The 19,620-nt window shown below is 38.7% G+C and overlaps 2 protein-coding genes across 3 annotated transcripts; one reads left to right on the top strand and one right to left on the bottom strand.

The window, feature by feature from the left end:
* Positions 1-399: 399 nt before the first annotated feature.
* Positions 400-5,967, bottom strand: LOC126626761 (uncharacterized). 2 transcript variants are annotated; one of them, XM_050296158.1, is made up of 8 exons: positions 4,704-5,967; positions 4,163-4,518; positions 2,668-3,747; positions 2,417-2,572; positions 1,922-2,261; positions 1,774-1,844; positions 1,537-1,659; positions 400-1,079 (listed from the first exon to the last, which is right to left on the bottom strand). In XM_050296158.1, the coding sequence occupies exons 1-8, from the start codon at positions 5,602-5,604 to the stop codon at positions 714-716; spliced, it is 3,393 nt and encodes a 1,130-aa protein (XP_050152115.1). In that variant the 5' UTR covers positions 5,605-5,967; the 3' UTR covers positions 400-713. The 2 variants fall into 2 exon arrangements, with proteins under 2 accessions (XP_050152115.1, XP_050152116.1); XM_050296159.1 differs by having other exon boundaries at positions 400-1,076.
* An 8,877-nt stretch (positions 5,968-14,844) lies between these two features.
* Positions 14,845-19,571, top strand: LOC126625851 (polyadenylate-binding protein-interacting protein 11-like). The gene is made up of 10 exons (XM_050294957.1): positions 14,845-15,804; positions 15,990-16,091; positions 16,186-16,230; positions 16,314-16,386; positions 16,496-16,608; positions 16,725-16,784; positions 16,864-16,911; positions 17,034-17,102; positions 18,895-18,956; positions 19,115-19,571. The coding sequence occupies exons 1-10, from the start codon at positions 15,271-15,273 to the stop codon at positions 19,170-19,172; spliced, it is 1,164 nt and encodes a 387-aa protein (XP_050150914.1). The 5' UTR covers positions 14,845-15,270; the 3' UTR covers positions 19,173-19,571.
* The last annotated feature ends 49 nt before the right edge of the window (positions 19,572-19,620 follow it).

Here is a 19,620-nt window from a genome sequence, read left to right as displayed (position 1 = left end):
GCGTACGTTTCGTGTTACGGTCATCTTACATACGAAAATTTTAAAATATACCCGTATTTTCACGGACCAACTGATTTGACGAAGTTTTATATTTTGCATGCAAACGAAAGAATGAAGCGTTGAATGAGCGACTAAAGATTCACTACTCAAAAAATTCTGTTAAACATTATACGCTAATGTATACTAGATACGGGTGAATACTGCATACAACGAATAAAAAGATGCAGTATTCACCTTTAACTCTCATATTTCTAGTTGGAAAAGTAAAACCAGTCCATGCAAGGCAAGGGGTGTATCTCAGTTTTAATCCTCTGCATACAATCACAAATTTGAAGGTGAATACCGTATATTGAAATGGATCCTGACCTTTCCCTGAGCCGAACAAACCAAGATGACGAATTCACAAAAGGTTAGGTTTAATTTATGGAGGAGGTGCAGCCTGCCTAAGTTTTTACAGAATCAAATCGAATCTACGCCTCAATAAACGAGGAGTTCTAATCCATTGTCACAAAAATTAAACAACTCATATGTACACTGGTATTACATTTCTCGGATCCAGCATGAAATCCCAACTGGGACTTCATCACAAAAAGCTGTCAAAGCTGTAGGGCAGCTGCAACAGCGTCACACGAAAGAAGGGATGGCGGACTGAGAGGCTTCATGGCCACATTGAGAGCCTTGATATCAGACCAAACAGTGCAAACAATGAACAATCACGTTGCCCCGGTCTCATCATCCGAACTAGTAGAGGCCTCACTTCCTCTTACCGGGCATGCTCCGCCTCCCTGAATATCATCCTCAGTGGACATGCTTCCTTCTGTGGAATTAGAAAATGACTGTCCAACATCATCGTCGGTAAGCATATCTACCTTCCGCTTCTCCCTGACATCCTTTATTCCTTTTCCCTGAAGAGCCAATCTCCTACGTTTTCGAGCTTTTCTCTTGCCCTTGGGGTAGTCCTCTCTCTGTGTCTCAATGCTTTTACCATCCAACTCCTTTGGATTTTTTCCCCTGCCATATTCATTATCATCCGAATCTTCAGCATCTGCTTTTCGCCTTTTCCTACTTGAATTTGTCTGCTACAGAGATTAAAAAAACATGAGAAAATGCATAGTCCTAATTACTGCCGTTTTCAGCGAAATAGGAATGAGAACACTGAGCCACAATCTGAAAATTTTATTCTACCAAAACTACACAATGTCAGCTTCCTTATTATGAGCCTAATTTGTCCCAAATCCATGTCCCACCCCCAAAACTCACCAAGTTCACATGGGAAGTCCTCTTGCTGCACCAGTTTATTCCAATTATCAGGTGATTGATTCATTACCCACACCCCACCCCCACCCCAAAGTAGAAAAGAGAAACATGCAAAAGCACATACACAACCATGGTTGAATATTGACACTTCATGTTTTTGGTTCAGTAGTTTTAATAATTTGGATCATGCAACAGGCTTTTGCAATGAAATTAGTAAAGGATGCAATAAAGCATATGTGCATTGATGAAACACAAATGCGCATATTTTGATGAGGATACCTTAGGACCACGATCAACTAACCGAGCCCATTCATGTCGATTTCGAAGGCAATCAAGAACAGCCTGTGAAGGACTTGTGTATGCATAACGCTCTCCATTATGCTTTCTCAGGTTATGCCAGTGCTGCAAAAAGAAATGAGAGGAGAGAGAAAAAAATTCAGATACATTCATTGTTCTTCACGCACTATGGCGTGTACTACAATTAAACAGCAAGTATTCTTTTGAAAGCAACCATACCGGCATCACAGCATTACAAAGCTCCTCATATGTCATGCGTCTGCCTTTACTCATAATCTCATTTATCAAGGCTGTACAAGGAAAACACAATGAGCAAATTTAAACAAAATCTAAGAAGAAATGGGAAACCTTACAGAATTACAGCTACCTGGTAATGTACGATGAATCGGACCAACTGAGCCTGTATCATCATCAGAGACATTCCTAGGCGAACTGCGTACAGATGACACATTGCGATCATTAGCCTCATTGGACGAAGATGGTCCACTGTTTGCAGTATGAGTGGAGGAAGAATGAATATTCTTCCTGCCAGAGAGTACCCCTGCTGAAGATCCATTGTCCTCCCTCTTACTAGCAACATCTGCTGCATCTTGTCGTCTTCGATCCGGAGAAGATGGTATTCTCCCCGTCCTTTTAGCTTCTTCATCATGTTCACGTGAACTTCGGGACCCATCTTTAGGTGCATCCCTGATTTTTCTTCTAAAGACCTAAAGATTGTATTAATAGGATTAGCTGGCACAAACATGACTCGGACAATATTATATTATAGACGAGTGCAAGACATCCTCTTAATCAGAAGATGATAAATTAACACCATATTTTTTTTTTTTTCTCAAAACATGAAATAAGTTTGACATCTTACCGAACTGTGATCCTTTCCTCCAGAATTAGATGTACGCTTCATTAACGTGCTTGTTGCACTTGAAGTTAATTGAGGTAAGCTAGATGCATTGCGAACACGTGGTACACGAGGTACTCTTGGAGAACTGTTGAGCTCTTGATGCAAAAGCATAGCTATCTGCCAAATTCCCCATAAGATATTTAAGATGTCATCCCAATAACTTACCACTAATAAAAGATAATAAGATAAAGAAATGAAACTTCTTTTCTCACCTCCTGGTCAGTTAATTGTGCCTGCACACTTGGTGGTGCAGGGGGACAAGCAGATGGTGTGTGATTCTGATTAGTCTTAGATGAAGTTGTATGGTTGAACTTTTCACCTCTTTGCAATGCACTAGAAGCTGAACTCTTATTTTGTACATGTAAAACCTTCTGGCTGGGCAGTGATCCAGCAGGCTCACTAGATCCTGAAGGAACAGCGGTATTCCCTGCTGGAGACGTCTTGGAAGATGAGTGATGCACTGAATCTTTTGATTCTGATGTGGCCCACTTAGAATCATGATTCCTGCTCGAGTGTGAGGTTTTCAGAGTAGAATTTGTAGAGGATCTGACATGCTCTTTTACTGTTTTCCTTGACATATTGTCCCTGTCTTCATCCAAGTCGTCACATGAAGCACGATCCTTCTTAGTGCTAACATTACTTTCAGATATTACTCGTTGCTTCAAAATTGGATGAGGATTCTGAGCATCACCAGATTTTAAGTTATCAGAAGCGGATGATATGGAGACTGCAACGGTTGATGAAACAGCAGAAGATTTTCCAGCACATGCTACTGTTTTACACTGACTGGGTATTGCTGGAGAGTTGAAGATAATTCCATCTGGTTTTGAAAGCTCTTCAGGAGACCCCAAACTATGTTTGGGATCTGAAGGACTTTGTTGCAGAGCCATGGAACCCTCAGAACCTTCCAATTCCTGTTTAAGTTGATAAGGATCACCAGATAACTCATCGCTCTTGTCTTTACAAGAATCACTAGCCCCTTCTGAATTTCTGTCAGCACCAAGCACCTTATGGTCACTAGATAGTGGGCTGTTTACTAGTACCTCATTGATTCTCAGACTTTCAGACCTGTGATCAGAAGATACACTGAGATCTTTTGCATCAGCATGAGGAGAATGCTGAACGTTCAATGAGCTCCTACAATTCTCATCATGATCTTCTGTTTTCAATTTAGAATGAGGTTCCACAGAGATACCACCATTAGAATATTGAATCTGATTCTTAACTTCTGGAGCAGCAACATCTCCAATCAGAGGTTGCACATCCAACGTATCATCTGCTGTCCTACCTCCCTATGGTACAAGAAATGTCAATTCCAAAAAATTGTTCAAGTCTCAAATCTGAAACACTTATAGACGTCTATGTGCACAAACACACACAATACACAGATGCGCAGTCCAATGAACTAACATTAAATAGTGCCAAACTCAGTAGTCAAGAAATGTACAAATCCATTTTATGCATAGAGAGTTGATATCGATGCTTATGTGTATGGTTTCTTCTTTTCCTCGTTAAAGGTTTACTATAAGCTTGGCATCAAATTCCAAAAGTTAATTGTGAATAATTCAATTATTCATGGCGTATAAATATAAAAAGAAAGCGGATTTTGCAGTAATAGTTCCATTACGTGGATGAATGGTTAAATAAAGCAACAAAATACTTAATAAACACTAGCAACCGACTAAGATGAGTATCAATAAAGCGTACCTCTTTCTTTTCACAATCAGCTGTACCATCATTGTTCTCTAACAATGAAGCAACAGCATCAACAGTTTTGGTGAGAGTGAGATTCTCCGGCACTGCAGGAACTTGGTGGCCAACCTTGTCTTCCTTCAGTCCATCACCAATTGAAATTTTCTGTTTACGCGTGTCAGAAATCAAGGTTTCTGATGAGTGTTTTTCAACAGTAGAGTCTGCTGGAAGACAACCATCTGATGCAGGTTCTCTGACCATGGAGTCGCTAAACTTCTTGCTCTTCTTACTCTGAATGTCACCCTTGGAAATCTTCGGACCTCTGTCCTCAGAAAATTCCAATTGTTTTGCATCACTCGTGGGTGTAAACACTAGTAATAAAAATTAAAACACAAAATTTGGAGTCAACAGATATTTTCCCATCATAAAATTCTTGCCATATAAGTTGACCAAGGGTTAATATTCTTGCCATGTAAGTTCTCAAAAATCAAAACTTAATATCTTCCCATCATAAAAGATATGTATAACAGAAAGTGTCCAAAGCACAGAAAATCACCTGATTTAGAAGATTGTGCACCTCTCTTCTTTGCATCAGCCTCTTTCTCAGCAGCTCTAGCCTTCTTCTTGCCACTCCGATCTTTGGATGTCCCCAAATCATCCTTTTTCCGCTTGCCCGAATGTAACACAACAGGCCGAAGTAGACTTCTCTCCTTCTTCACTCCACTCTGAGCACACCTAAGATCAACAGCTTCATTATCCCACCTTTTCCTCTCTTTCAAAGATGCATTCTTGTTATACCCCCCATCCTCTGTTCGGCCCCTCATCCCCACCAAAGAAGCTACTGGGTTTGCCAACACACTCTCCTTCAACAAGGAGAACAGAACACCAGCACCTCTATCAACCGGATTCTCATTTTCCTCGTCAAATTTAGCATCATCCTCCTTCTTCTCATCCCAACAAGGGAACTCCCTATACTGAAAATTAAACTTTTTGGGGACATACCCAGTAGACTTCCACAGCTCCGGAGTAAAAACAGACGACAACCCACCAAATAGAGAAGGGTCCCCTCCCGGGATTCCCTGAACATGCACCCTCTCCTCCATCGGTATATCAGTCCAAAGCCGGAACGGCCGCCTGGTAGGCACATTAGGTGGATGTGCATAAGAGCTCTCCATCCTCACAGTCTTCGTCGGAAGCTCAACCAACAACTGCGCAACCTCGGTTTCCTCACTATCATTCCTATTGTTCTTACTCTTACACTTGTCACAAACAAAATTATCATCTCCCTTCACATACCTAGAGCACCGGGTGTGCACCCAAACGCTACACTCGTCGCAATTGACCATCTCTTCCCCATCGTCAAAATTGACACCGCACAGGCAGTCCACGGTCCACGACCCGTTAACCCAGTCGTCCGGCGGGTCCGAACTCTGAAGCCGGTGAGACCGACCCTTCATAGCTACAACCTCCCACCCTCCAAAACTAAAAAACCCCAACTATCCCTGCAACCAAACAAACAACCCCCTACACCTAACCCTAACCCTAAAATCCCAATTCCCCTAATTCTCAATCCGGATGCATTGTTTTCAAAATTTCAAAAAACTACGGATTCTTGTAAATTCTATGCAATAAATCCCCCAAACATCGAAAGATTTAGGGATTGAGAATTCCGGTACCTGGAATCTGGAAACCTCTGGAGACCTCAGGCTTCTGGGGATCTCTGCCCGTAGCGAAGAAATTGGCTTCTTCTTCTTGCGAAGGACTGAGCGGAACTGAAAGAGAGAGAATGCCAGTTTATGTTTTTAATTTTGTATTTCTGAGTTTTGTGGATTTTGTGTTTGGCGTCCGTGGAGTTTTGACTCGTTCAGCCGGCTCAGCTCAGCTCGGCTCATCCCGGCTCATAAATATCGCGACTCGTGGAAACTGGAAAGACGAGCCGGGCCGTGATCTGTCGGGGCATTCAGACGACGTTGGAGACTAGGGATGGCAACTGTTCGGTTTGAGCACGGAAATGTTATATTCATCTTCATAGTTACAAAAATTAATCATATTCATAACTGCAAGTTAACCATCGAGGATTATCTATAACCATATCCACCGAATAACGAATTTTCAATCAGTTATCGGTTATATCCATCTTTGTCAAAAAACAAAAAAAAAATTATATTCATCCAATTGACGATTATAAATTTTAGTAGATACTAATTCCGCCATTTAATAGCAATATCCAATTACCAAAAACATAACAATATATTTGAAGTTGTTCATAATAACATGCACCAATTTCTTGACAGTGAGACTCTTGAAGATAAATGAATCTGATAAACTTGTAACATTTGATAATTGATATATAAAATCATTCAATGAATTAATTTGATTAAGTATATCAATAAGAGTATTGAATTGATGAGATTGTTGGTATGCCCATGCATAATAAAGATAGTATAGGATTTGATGCATGCATAATGAATTAGTATAGGGAGGATTCGGTAAATTGAATAAAATTATATTATATATCAAATATATATATATATATATATATATATATATATATATATATTCGGGTCAGATTCAAGAATGGATACAAATTGGGGACCCCTATAAGACCATCTCTAACCGAATGGTCCAGATGGCCAGATGGCCGAAAATAGCCCAAAAACTGTATCCAACCGAAGGCTAGGCCAGAGAGCTCTGGAATCTGGAAGGGCCCACGGAATCGGAGAGGGCTGGCTGCATGCAGGGCTGGCCTTTTTTTTTTAATGTTTTGTTATTTCTGTCGGTTATAACCGACAGAAATAATATACACTATATTATTAGTGTCGGTTAAAACCGACACTAATTTGAATTTGAATTCCAACAGCTAGCCAGTCACTAGCTGTTGTATTCAATTTTTTTTTTTATGAATTTAAACCTTTTTTATTCTATAACTTCCTATAACTTTTTTTCTATAACTTATATTTTACAAAATTTGGTTCATATTTTTTTTTTCGTATAACTTCTATGTTACAAAATTTGGTTCATATTTTTTTTAAATTCCATTTTTTTCCTATAACTTATATTTCACAAAATTTGTTTCATATTTTTTTCGTATAACTTCTATTTAGGTTCATATTTTTTTTAAATTCCATTTTTTTCCTATAACTTCTATTTCACAAAATTTGTTTCATATTTTTTTTAAATTTCACTTTTTTCCTATAACTTCTATTTCACAAAAATTTGTTTCATATTTGTTTTAAATTCCATTTTTTTCCTATAACTTCTAGCCATTGGATTTGAATTTAAGTTGTAGTTTTTAAATAATAAATTATGTTTGGCCCTATGGCCTTTTGGCCCTCGGTTGGAAACGGTTTTTTGTGACAGGGCTAAAATGAGTCATCTAGCCCTCTGGCCCTCTGGCCTTCGGTTGGAGACGGAGGTAAATATGACCATGTACTGTTCATTAAAATATTAATATCTTGGAGAATCTTGGAGGACTTAAGGGCTAAAACGAGCCTTCTGGCCAGCCATCGGTTAGAGATGGCATAACCGTATCCAAACCCATAACCGAATAAAGTTCACGGTTTTTCCCCATATCCATACCAGAACCGAATTTTCATATTCAAATCCAATCCATTCGGACGGTTATTCACAGTTATCGAATTTAACGGTTAGAATTGTCATCCCTATTCGAGACACTGTGTTTTGACTAGCAATGGGAATGGGTCTCATTAGGCTTTGGGAATGGACACACTAACGGTCCGATGGACCTTTCTTTTCGAACCAAATGTCAATTTTTTCGTCCCTAGTTTTTTTTTTTTTGGTAATTTTATTTTGTGTGTGAAATGGTAGTTAGCGTTGAGACAAAGCCACATTACGATTTGCGAAGCATCTTGAAGCACTTATCAATAATCTTTTATGTTTCAAACTAATCAATTTTGTATTTTATTTATTATTTCGCTAAGTGGCAGAGCAAAGAATTTAAGATAATTGGGTCAAAAAATAGCTTTAAAAAATCGACAACAGAGTTGGTTAATTAGAAGTTGGGCATACCAAGCATACAGAGCCTCCAAAATGTTATAAGATGCCTATACTCTACTCCCAGAAGAAAGAACGGAGCTACCTATAACTCATAAAAGTTGAGCTTTCATTACTCATCACACAAAGCAAGCAATTCCGAATTCAAACACTGCCTTAATGTTTTGTTTGTCATTACCTTGAGAGTCATGGATGGCTCTTCTAAATTAAACTGAAATAAAAGAATGAGCATTGGATACAAATGAAGCCCCTTGAAACAAAGAAAAGAATGGCCGAAAGGGAAACAACAAGTACTTTTGACAGATTGAATTGGAGACAAATGAAGCACCCAAAAACAAAAGTCCGATTTGGGAAATCCTGAGAAAATGCTGAAATGATTGAATTGGTTAAGATTAGATGTTTTTTTATAGGCTAAAATTAAAATGGGGCAAATGTGGGAAAAGTGAATGAGAGTAGCAGTAGACTAATAGTCACCTAAAGTTGATTCATTTGGCAAAGTAAGAGGAAAGGAAGAAGAGAGACCCCAAACCAAACCAAAGGGTCGACCTTGCAACATTTCTCCACATAATCAGAGCAGTTATGAGCTGCCCGATTTGATCAGGACTACCCCGATACTCATCATCGACTGCAAAACCAAACAGTGAAAACACAAGAACCTGTGAAACATGTAAAGACCAAAGAACGAAAAAAAGAAAGAAAAGAGAGCAATTTCCAATTGGGACTTACTTGATAATGAACTTGGGGATGGCAAACTGAGAACCAAGTCCAGCTTTTCCTTCTTGGATCGCCTTTTTATTGGCTTCACAACCTCCTCCACCAAGCCTGAGACTTTCTCTTCTCGAGTCTCATTCTCCGATCGCCTCCGGGACCTTCGGTTCCTTGGCGAGGCACCCAGTAGACCTATATGCGAGCCTCTGTTTTTGCACTCACTGCAAACCTCATCTCTTCACTCTTCCCACCCCTCTTTCACTCAGATTCTCCCTTCCCCGAATTTAAAAACCTAGACAAGTAAATAATGAAATTTCATACAAGATAAGTTTACCAGAGGAAGGACACCAAACCGGGAGAATGCGACCTGGAGAACAAGAGAGATCGCTGAGAGGAAGGATGACTTCTTTCATATTTGGTGTGGACTGGGTTATGGGAGAAGTGGCGAAACTGATAGCATGAGAAAGGGAAGGGCATGATTGGAAAATTAAAAGGGATAAAGGGGTCAAATTATTTTTTAAAGGGATAAGTTGCAAATCTATTGGGGTCAAGGGAGCCCAATGCCCCCGCATTGGCTCCGCTACTGGCTTTGCTCATCAATGTGGTCATCGATGTCAAATTCCGTTAAAAAGTATGTTAAGATGCTAGACGTGAAACTAAATTGTGCCTATAAAACCAATCATATGACGCCACATAGACTAAATCTTATTCTCGGAAATATTTTAAAATTTTAAAACAATAAGAAACAAAAAAGAAAAATAAAATAAACAAAAGAAATAAAAACTAAAAAAAAGCACTCTTTCTCTCCTTCCCTACCCGAAGTTACCTCATCCCCAACTCACCCCCTGCTAATTAGTTACAGGGGTTAGGCTGAAGTTGCCTCTCCATTCCTGCATTTTCCGACCAAATTCAATCCCAACCCCTTTTAATCGTGATTCCCACCCTTCACTCACCACACTCTTCCCTCTCTTCCCCCTTTACCCTGCCATCACCCTCTCCCCCACCACCTAGATTTCCCGAGCCCTTTCTCTCCCCCTCCACCACATCGTCGCTCACCTCCACATCCACCCAAGTTTCCCCAGGCCCTTTCTTTACCCGCTCCACCACGTCATCGCACACCTCCCCACCCATCCTAGATTTTCCCGACTTAACAACGTTACTTTTAAGTTGATTGATTTTATTTATAAAAAAAGTTTAAGGCGTTATGAAATTCTAAACTATTTTTCTTTTTAGATAAGGAAACTGATTTCTTTTATTTCATTCACATGACATAATATAATTGGCTATGTGGGTCCACACGATTGGAGGCAGATTCTTTGCCCTCCCACTCCCCGTGACCTTTTATTTTGTGTGGTCACGGTTAAGCCACGTCAACATTTTATATTATTTTTTATAGAGATAATAAGATAAAAATGAATAGTAGTATAAAATGTTGACGTGGCTTAACCATGACCACACAAACAGGAGGGCACGGGAAGTGGGAGGGCAGAGAATTTGCGTCCCACACGATTTCCATGTCAACAAAGTATAACGAAATGAGACTACAAGGACCACATTGATGAAAGGAGAAATAAATAAGGGACGAAATTAATGAGTTGAAAACATAAAGAACCAAACTATGAGTTAGCTAAACATGAACGTGCATTTTTTGATAAAAACCATTTCATATGCTAACACGAGAGATTTTTACTGGCTTATGTGATATATGTGGCTTATGAGTGGTTGGACTTGCTCCAAATTTACTTTTTAAGATGTTTTATCTCGGAGGGTCGTCAAATAAGGTGGGTCATGAGAATTTCCTCGTTAGATGATTAAGAGTGGCATGAAAGTTAGAATGAAATTCTCACAGTGAGTTGGAACACTTAAATCTAATTTGAGTGAGTCAATTATTAAGTATAATATATGAGTCTCGTTAAAATAAATAAATAAATTACTTGGCCATTCACATCGTTGCAGCAACAATGTCATAAGAAGCAAACTTAGTGTTTGGATTTCTCTCTTTACTATGTGCTAATAATACTTTTTTTTACAAACAATAACGTTAGTAGATTAAATAATTAAGTTATCTTCAAAACCATATTTAAAATATTTATTTATTTAGCATAGTTAATTGTCATTTGTTATTGTCTTCAAAACCATCATTTGCTTTACTACAAAATTTAATCTTTCCTTTGAAACCAATCTCCCATGGATGCTGCAATAATGACCAAAAAATCATCTTTCACGCCCCAATAGAAATAAGAACAAATTATGATTTTTTAACAAAAAATAAGAACAAATTATTAATTTTGACCGTTTGACAACCACAAAATAGGAAAATATTAAAATAAAAAATTTGAACACATAAAAAATGTACAAATGTACAATGACGCACCAATATTCATATCATCAAGGGAGCATATTCTTCTATGTGTATTATTGAAGGTGCCACGTACATTTTAATATTCGAAAGACCCCTCTCATGCCCAAAAGTCAAATTGGAGGCCATACGTCCTTTACTTTTGGATAGTAATTGACACAGTCCGATCGAGATCAAGACGTGCTGGCCGTTACGTGAGGGTGACGTAGTCATGTGCATAATGCGGAAACAATAAAGATAAGAAATATACGAATAAATAAAAACTGAAAGCTACTAACGTGTGCTAATAAGCATAAAGTGCTAGAAGCGAGATACAAGAGTAAATACTCCTAATAAGAGCATAAAGAGTCTAGGTGCAGTTCAGTAGGACAAGTACTAGTTACACAGTTCCAAAAGATATCTTACGAATATTTTATTCTGTCAGAATTGCCGAGATCCTCAATGCCATCAACAACAAGTCTACCTAAAAACTGGAGGGGTGCAAAATAGAAAACGTGAGTGGGCAAAAACAAAGGTTTTAAGAACACATTTAACTTTCAAAAGCTCTAACCCCTCGCCGTAAAACATGTATACTTTTTCCCAAAAATAGAATATAAACATATACATATATCTATATATATCAATTCAAATCATGCTACACATATTCATAATCATAAGTATGTCATGCCAAAATATAAACATAATAAGTAACTCAGGTGAAAATAAATTCATGGAAAATAAGACATTAGTCGGAACCCTTACATAAGTCTGTACGGCTAAATTTATAGCTCATTAGTCAATCTAGCGGGAGTCACTATAAATGACCTATACGGCGCTACACTGCACACAAGTCGAAACCACTAAAAGGTCTGTACAACAAGACTATGTGTAATATAGTTATGCTCAATACTACGCTCTCATGATATACTACGCTCTCATGATAACTGTGCGATAAATCGCTAGTCACTTACGAGCTATAATGGTCTGTACGACATGACTATGCACCTAAATAGGATCCAATGTGAGCATATAGTGCGGGAGGTGACATTATAAACAGGCATGTGCTATATCTCTAGCTAAATCACTAACACCGGGGTACAGGTTTATGAGCTCAATGTTTCTCAATTAATCACAGCCGTTATTCACATTCACAATCCATAAACTCACCTAGGCTTACCTAAGTGTCCACAACACCACAATTATATATAATGCATCATATACTAATTCATATACTGAACATAAATTTATATGCATGGCATTTCAAGGCATACTTTCATTTAAACGCATTTTCTGGGAAAATATCAAGTATATAAGTATATACTAAAAACCAAAAGCCCACTCACTGGTATGTCGAAGGGTCGTAGCCCCCCGAGTCGCCCTTGATTGCACTCGTCCTCAGGATAAGTCTCCCCTATATGCGAAACAACTATAAAAACGTTAATTTAAAGCACATAACCAATACTAGCTAATAACTTTTCATACATTGCTCAAATGGAATGTTTGAATATACCAACGTGATCTACACAACCTCACGAACATCTCCATATTTTTAGAAATTTTTTCTGACGTCCCACGCGCTGGCAAAGGCACGGCAACACGCGCGGCCATGCACAGGGAAGCCTAACGGAATTCCTAACTGCCATTAGGAATATTCTGTCAAAATAAAGGAATATTCCATCCAAATTACCTGACGCCGTTACCCTCCATTAGGAATATTCCGTCAACTTGACGGAATATTCTCCTTTCTTCTCCGACAGATCCCAAGTTGTCGTCGCAGTTGCCGGAAACTGGACAAAACTTCAAATCGTCATATCTTCTTCAATTTTCAACCAAAGTTCATGAAATTTTCATCAAAATGAAGCTCTAAACATGAAGAACACAACTTTACCAATTTTAAGCTCCAAAAGCCATGAAATCTCATCGAAGAAATCTCGAAATTTCGGTCACCTCTGCAACTTGTTGAAACTGGGTTTCTCGACGTCCAATTCACCTTATTTTTCTTCTCCGAGCTTCGTGGAGAAGTCCTAAAGCTTCCTAGAAGCTCAAAACCCACTGAAACCTTCACATTCATGTGTGCATGAACAGTGCATCAAATCGGAGGTTCTTAGTTCTCACGATCCCGACGTCCTCGCGACCAACTAAGGGTATCAATGTGATCCTGGGCTTACAAGGAACACAAAACTAACCTTCAAGTCTTCGATCTATGACTGGTTGAAGGGTTTGAGGGCTGTCCGTACAAGGTGTACGGAAATGGATGAAATCCAAGAGAAAAATAGAGAGAAGGGTTAATGGGTGAAAGAGAGAGAGTGAGTGTGTGGTCCAAATTGGGTCACCAACCAAACAATTAAAACTATAAAATTTGATTGGGTCCAAAACCTTAGCCCATTTACACACACCACCACCAACCGATCAAGGGCAATTTTGTCAATTCATGTTATCGATAACTTTAATTCGGGACGGGCTGTGACAGTAATATTCACATGCTCATTTTTAATTTTACATATTTTTCTCAATTTTTGATTGTTAGATCAAATGAAATAAAGAAGATTAATTACAAAAAATTAATAAAAATGTGTGAGAGATAAAAATAAGAATGTTAATAATACTATCCTTAATTTTTTCACCGCGAGGTAAATTTGTTCTATCAGTATAGGGTAAATGAAATAAAACATTAACAACAATTAGAAATGAAAATTCTTATCAACAAATTTTCACTTTGAACGTGCAATTTATCATTATTTTTTTACAATTTTAAACTGTTCCGGTTAAAGGATAATTCTTTACTTTTGTCAAAATTTTAACGAATTTGCAAGTTATGGCTGCATGAGAGGTGTTTTACATCGATGTATGATATAAATTGTTAAGTATGAATTTAATAACTGAAAGCACATCAAATAATTCTACGGAATTTAACGAGTGAATCTCAATTAATTAAAAGACAATATATAATGAAGTGCTATTAAAATTATTTTTTCATCAACTTTTTAATAAAAAAAAATTAATCTTATGTAAAAACACATCAAAACAGCTGTAAAATAAAGTTATTAAGTATTTGGTAGATCCTACTTATGCTTTTATATGCTTTTTTAATTTCATCGACAATAGTTTAAAAAAAAACATTTTTGATTTTTTACCAAACACATTTAATGTTTCTGATTTTTTTAATAAACTGTTTTTTTTAAAGCACCACAATCCTAAACCAAACCATATAAAAAGTCCAATTTACCTAACATATGCCTCACGTGATAATTTTGTTGGAAAAAAAAATATCGATCAAATTACTCCCTTGGATTTTTATACTTTTTAACCACGCGTGAAATTCAAAATGACACAAAAGCCCCGGCTGTTCCCGCTAACGTAAAAATCCAAATAGTACGGAAAAGTCAAAAAAGAAGGCCTCCAATAAAATGATCCCACACAATTAATCGCCTGCCCTTCCTCCTAATCCCCCAGTCCCACCCCGCCACCTGTCCACATACAATGCGGTACATCCCATGATCATGATCATCACCATTACCATCACCATCATGTGGATGCGGATGCGTATGCATGTATGTATGCATGACAGACGATCAAACAAAGAGGCAGTACTTTTGAGGATAGGGAGGGAGGGAGGGAGAGAAAGAGGAGAGACAGAGCAGAATCTGAGTTGAAGAGCCTCCTAAGACGATGTCGTATTGGAATTGAAGACGATCTTCACAACTCAGAGAGAGAGAGAGAGAGAGAGAGAGAGAGAGGGAGAGGTTTGATCCAATCCAATCCGAAAAGGAACCTCCTTTTTCGGTTCGTCACTCTCCTTCTTCTACTAATAAAAAAAGACAGCACGCAGAGAGATAAAAACAAAAACCCCCAAAAATCACTGCCCGAATTTCCGAGTCGTTTTTATAATTTTTGGGTTGTTTTTAAAAACTGTTTTCATTTCGTTTTCTCCGTAGTGATCTCGAGGCGCGATTGTTCTTAGGCTCTGTCTGGCTGTTGATCGACCCATCAAAGAATTAATTTTTATTTACTTATTTAAAATACCCAATTCAGAAAAAGGGAGGAGAGAGAGAGAGAGAGAGCTATGGCAGTGGTTGAGAATGCAGGGGTGGAGCTCGGAAAGAGCGTGGGGTCGAACTCGGCGAATCGGAACCCGGAGACTGCTACGACGCAGGACGGTGGTGTTGTTGCCGCATCCAACGATCAGGATCAGTCCAAGCTTAACAGCGCCTCCGCTGCCCCTTTACGGCACCGCATCGATCAGAGCATGTACGTGATGGTCACGCCGCCCCCCAATGGAAACAGCAACATCAACGGCAACGGCCAGGTGGTGGCGGCTCAGCTGGGGAGCTTTGATCACGTGGCGAATCATCATCATCAGCAGCAGAGATCTAACGGCGGAGATTTTCAGATGAGTAATGGGGATCATCATCACGACGTGGACCGGGATATGAGGGAGCTGAGGGAGCTCTTCTCGAAGCTCAACCCCATGGCGGAGGAGTTCGTGCCGCCTTCACTGGCTAACGGCCATGGACTCAGTGCTGGGTTTGTTAACATGGCACTGATGATGCAGAACAGGAACTTAAATGGACAAGCTAATGGCTTTCCTGGTCGACGGGTATGTATAAGACTTCAGCTTTTCTGGGTTCTTTCCTTTTTTTATTATTTGTTTGGTTGCTGAGAAAATGAATGGGAAAATTGTGTATTGTTTGGTATTTTGTGTTGGTTAAGTTTTTGGAGAAGAATTAGGGAACTAAATTTAACGGGAGTTTCTATTTTGCTTTCCTGTTTGTTTTTTATCAGAGAAACAATCAAGGGAAACGGAGAATCAACAGCAGGACTAGTCTAGCGCAACGGGAAGATAGAATCCGAAGGACCGTGTACGTGTCTGACATTGATCAACAGGTACAAATGACCACATTTATTTCCTTTGGTTTGTGATTAGCATTTTCAATTTGGGTGCGTGTGAGACTAAAGTGCTCGTCTTTTTGGGACATAGGTCACTGAGGAACAGCTTGCAGCTCTCTTTGTTACTTGTGGGCAGGTAATGGTCTTCGTTCGAAGAGCTCTGTAATTGGTTGATTGTAAATTCTGGTTTTGAATAATTTCACTTTTCTGTTGCTGAAGGTTGTTGACTGCCGAATTTGTGGTGACCCTAATTCTGTTCTCCGTTTTGCCTTTATTGAGTTCACTGACGAAGGTAATTTAGATGGTGTATGCGGAGATCATGTGGCTGCATAAGCTTGAATAGATGTTTTTATGATTTGTGATACTGATTGGTTATCGGCTTGTGGTTTTTCATTATGCAGATGGTGCACGAGTTGCTTTGAGTCTGGCCGGGACAATGCTTGGATTCTACCCCGTTAGGGTGTTGCCCTCTAAGACAGCTATTGCGCCTGTTAACCCCACATTCTTGCCTCGGGTGAGTCTACTCTTTTGTGACAGTTGCAAAATTCTGAACCAGAGAAAGTTTTAGCCTTTTGGAATCAATATGTTCTTGCATAGTAACTTGTTTATCCATTTGTACTATGGTTTCAGACTGAAGACGAACGCGAGATGTGTGCAAGAACTATCTATTGTACAAATATTGACAAAAAGGTAAGTTTCTTGGAATTTTTTGTCATTGATGTGGCCCAAGTTGTGAATTCTAAAATTTTATATGGCTGCATTTGCGCAGGTTACTCAAGCTGATGTCAAACTCTTTTTTGAATCTGTCTGTGGAGAGGTTTGTGATTTCATTGGAAGTTTGTAGTTTACGTTTCATTTTTGGGCAACAATGCTATTATGTCGTTTACACTCTAATGTATTGGACTATTCATGAAGACATCTCTTATGAATCTGATGCAGGTTTATCGTTTGAGGTTACTAGGGGACTATCACCACTCTACTCGCATTGCCTTTGTTGAGTTTGTGATGGTAATTGCTTATTCCTCTACATTCTGCATGCTGTTTTATTATTTTTCCATATCGTTATTTGGTTTAGCTTTTAGGCCATGACGACAGGCTAGGTATAAACGTGGATTATGTAGTAATACATGGAACTCTCTTATTTTTCCTGATTAGTATTCAACTTTTGAATGCCTCTCTGATTTTCACTTTACAAGTGTGACTAATGTTTCTAAATGATGCAAAGCATTTGCTATTTAAGAAATCATTTGCTACTTAAAGGGATAAGATAAATGATTAGAAGGAATGGGGCTGTAGGACTCTGATAGAGGGAGAATATTCTTTGAAAATCTGTGTTGTGTGTTGAAGTTCATTCGTCTCTATCCTTTCTGTCATGAAATCATTTGCTAGGATATTTTTGGGTCTTTAGTTTAGTAAAGGCCAAGTATATGGTTCATTGAAGGTTAGTTGGTGATTGTAAACAATAGTTTTTGCATCCGAAGAACTTAAAACTCGTTGGGTGTCTAGGATTGGTTTGAAATAGATAACCCACTAGTTTCAAGGTATGTTGAATGAAGAAATGAAAAATTGTATCCAAAGAACTTAAAACTCGTAAGTTTCTTGGCATTTTCTGTATGTCTGGGTATAAAAGGTGATTAATTATGTTAAAAGTGGAAATGAATTTATTAGATTTTTTTTGCTTTTTTGGGCTGAGAATATATGGGATCTTGATTTTCTTGGAATGGGTCAGATTTGAAATCAGAGACGTCATGTGGTAAACTGCCAGAAATTTTAAACAGTACCATTGTCTGAGCAGTGGTTGTCCTGACCATGTCTCATAGATCTTCTCCTGTTCTCGTACCTTTGTTTGTGAGGTTGTGTCACTTATTAAGTGTGGCTCCTTCTCCTTCCCCCTGATTCTTAGGTCCTGTTTTTGGTTTTGACAAGTATATCTTATTTTCCTATTGTTGCTTTTACTTTCCTTTTTTGCCATTGTCAAACAACGTTTTGCCATAGTCATACAACGTTGTTCTTGCATGCCCTCTCCAGCCCATGTGTTTATTATGGAGTAAGCTTATTTTTGCAGTACCTATCTTGTGATATCCAAATTAGTGTATTGGAGGGAAGACTTTTTAGGTCTTGTCAATTTAGTTATGTTTCATTTTCTTCGAGATTAAATTTTTTGTGCATTGTGGAACGTACTATAATCAACTGAGAAGCTTGGTTGCTGCTTAAGAGAGTATATTTGGAGAGTGGTGGTGTTTCCAAACGGTTTATTTTTGTTGGCGTTAATGTCCAACTGTGATGTTGAAGTGGTTGATGCCTTTCAGCTCCATTGTCAGAAACAACTCAACAAAACCCAAGTTTCTGTGTTTCTCCTCTGGGAAAATCTGTCGGGTGATGCTAAAGTTTAGGGTAGGTTTTTCGGGACAGAAGGTATGGGTAAGGGAGGATTTGTATTGCTTGAGTGTTGATGTATGTATGCTGGGAATATTTTAGTGGTTGTGAAATTTAGGGGCACGAGAGCATGTAAGGACGTTGGAAACATGCATTTCTTAGGCACACTTCCTGATTTCTATAGCAACAGATGAGTAGAAGTAAATCAAAAGATTTGTTAAGTGGCTTGAATCATGTATGAAACCCATAGCATGCATGTTCTCCAGAAAGCCTGCAAAGATATGTTAGTGAAAAAGTTGGATTGCAAATTGAGTTCCGTTAAACTTGATATCCACCTACATAGTTATACACATAAAAAATAGAACTCCAGATTCAATGCTGCAAGTCATAAAAGCCTAATTGTAATGTACTTCCATTCCTGCAGGCTGAAAGTGCAATTGCTGCTCTCAACTGTAGTGGTGTGGTTTTGGGATCATTGCCAATCAGGTTAGCCGCTTTCCCTCATTCCACTCGTCCAGCCATTGCATGCTTTTTGATCTATATTCCGACTGGAGTTTTCTTTGTTTTTCCTACCCCACTGAGTTATATAATTTCGAGATAAGCTTCATTTTGGTATATTAATGTATGGCGTCTTGTACAAGCAGGGTAAGTCCTTCAAAGACACCTGTTCGTCCACGCGCTCCTCGCCTTCCCATACATTGAGTCATCTTCGGCATTCCAGACTGATTTAAGTATCCAGCTGAAATATATTTAAATACACATACAACTATGTAAAGATGTTCTCCGTGCCTCTCTGGTCGTTGCGTTTTGTCGTATACTTGTCCTCGGCTTTCTTGGCCTTTGATCTTTTGTTCTCTTTAGAGGTTTATTATGATGTCCTGGACTATAGAGTTGGACAAAAAAACCTTGAGGCTTAAATGACGATTCGATGTATTATTCCTTTTGGTTTGGTCCGGTCCTTAGACTAAAGCGTTGCAAAGTAGTTCTTGGCGACACATGAAGACCCCCCTTTTTAACAGCCCTTTGTAAGTTCAAAGAAATGTGGCCCTTTTGTTAATGGTTGCCTTGCCTGGACTGAATATGTTCATATTTCATGGATTACTCTCTGTGTTGCATACATACACGAATGTTTACGCTTGCGAGCGTGCGA

The sequence above is a fragment of the Malus sylvestris genome, chromosome 6 (assembly GCF_916048215.2).
Source record: "Malus sylvestris chromosome 6, drMalSylv7.2, whole genome shotgun sequence".
Taxonomy (NCBI): Eukaryota; Viridiplantae; Streptophyta; class Magnoliopsida; order Rosales; family Rosaceae; genus Malus; species Malus sylvestris.
This window is presented reverse-complemented; position numbering and strand designations above follow the sequence as displayed.

Bases quoted from the DNA above. Each gene is read 5' to 3' on its own strand.
- LOC126626761 (XM_050296158.1), bottom strand. From the start codon at position 5,604: ATGAAGGGTCGGTCTCACCGGCTTCAGAGTTCGGACCCGCCGGACGAC. The intron at 3,748-4,162 runs GTACGCTTTATT...CTTGTACCATAG, and splicing joins CTGATTGTGAAAAGAAAGAG to GGAGGTAGGACAGCAGATGA. The intron at 1,660-1,773 runs GTATGGTTGCTT...TTCTTTTTGCAG, and splicing joins TTTGTAATGCTGTGATGCCG to CACTGGCATAACCTGAGAAA.
- LOC126625851 (XM_050294957.1), top strand. From the start codon at position 15,271: ATGGCAGTGGTTGAGAATGCAGGGGTGGAGCTCGGAAAGAGCGTGGGG. The intron at 16,609-16,724 runs GTGAGTCTACTC...CTATGGTTTCAG, and splicing joins ACCCCACATTCTTGCCTCGG to ACTGAAGACGAACGCGAGAT. The intron at 16,912-17,033 runs GTTTGTGATTTC...AATCTGATGCAG, and splicing joins TTGAATCTGTCTGTGGAGAG to GTTTATCGTTTGAGGTTACT.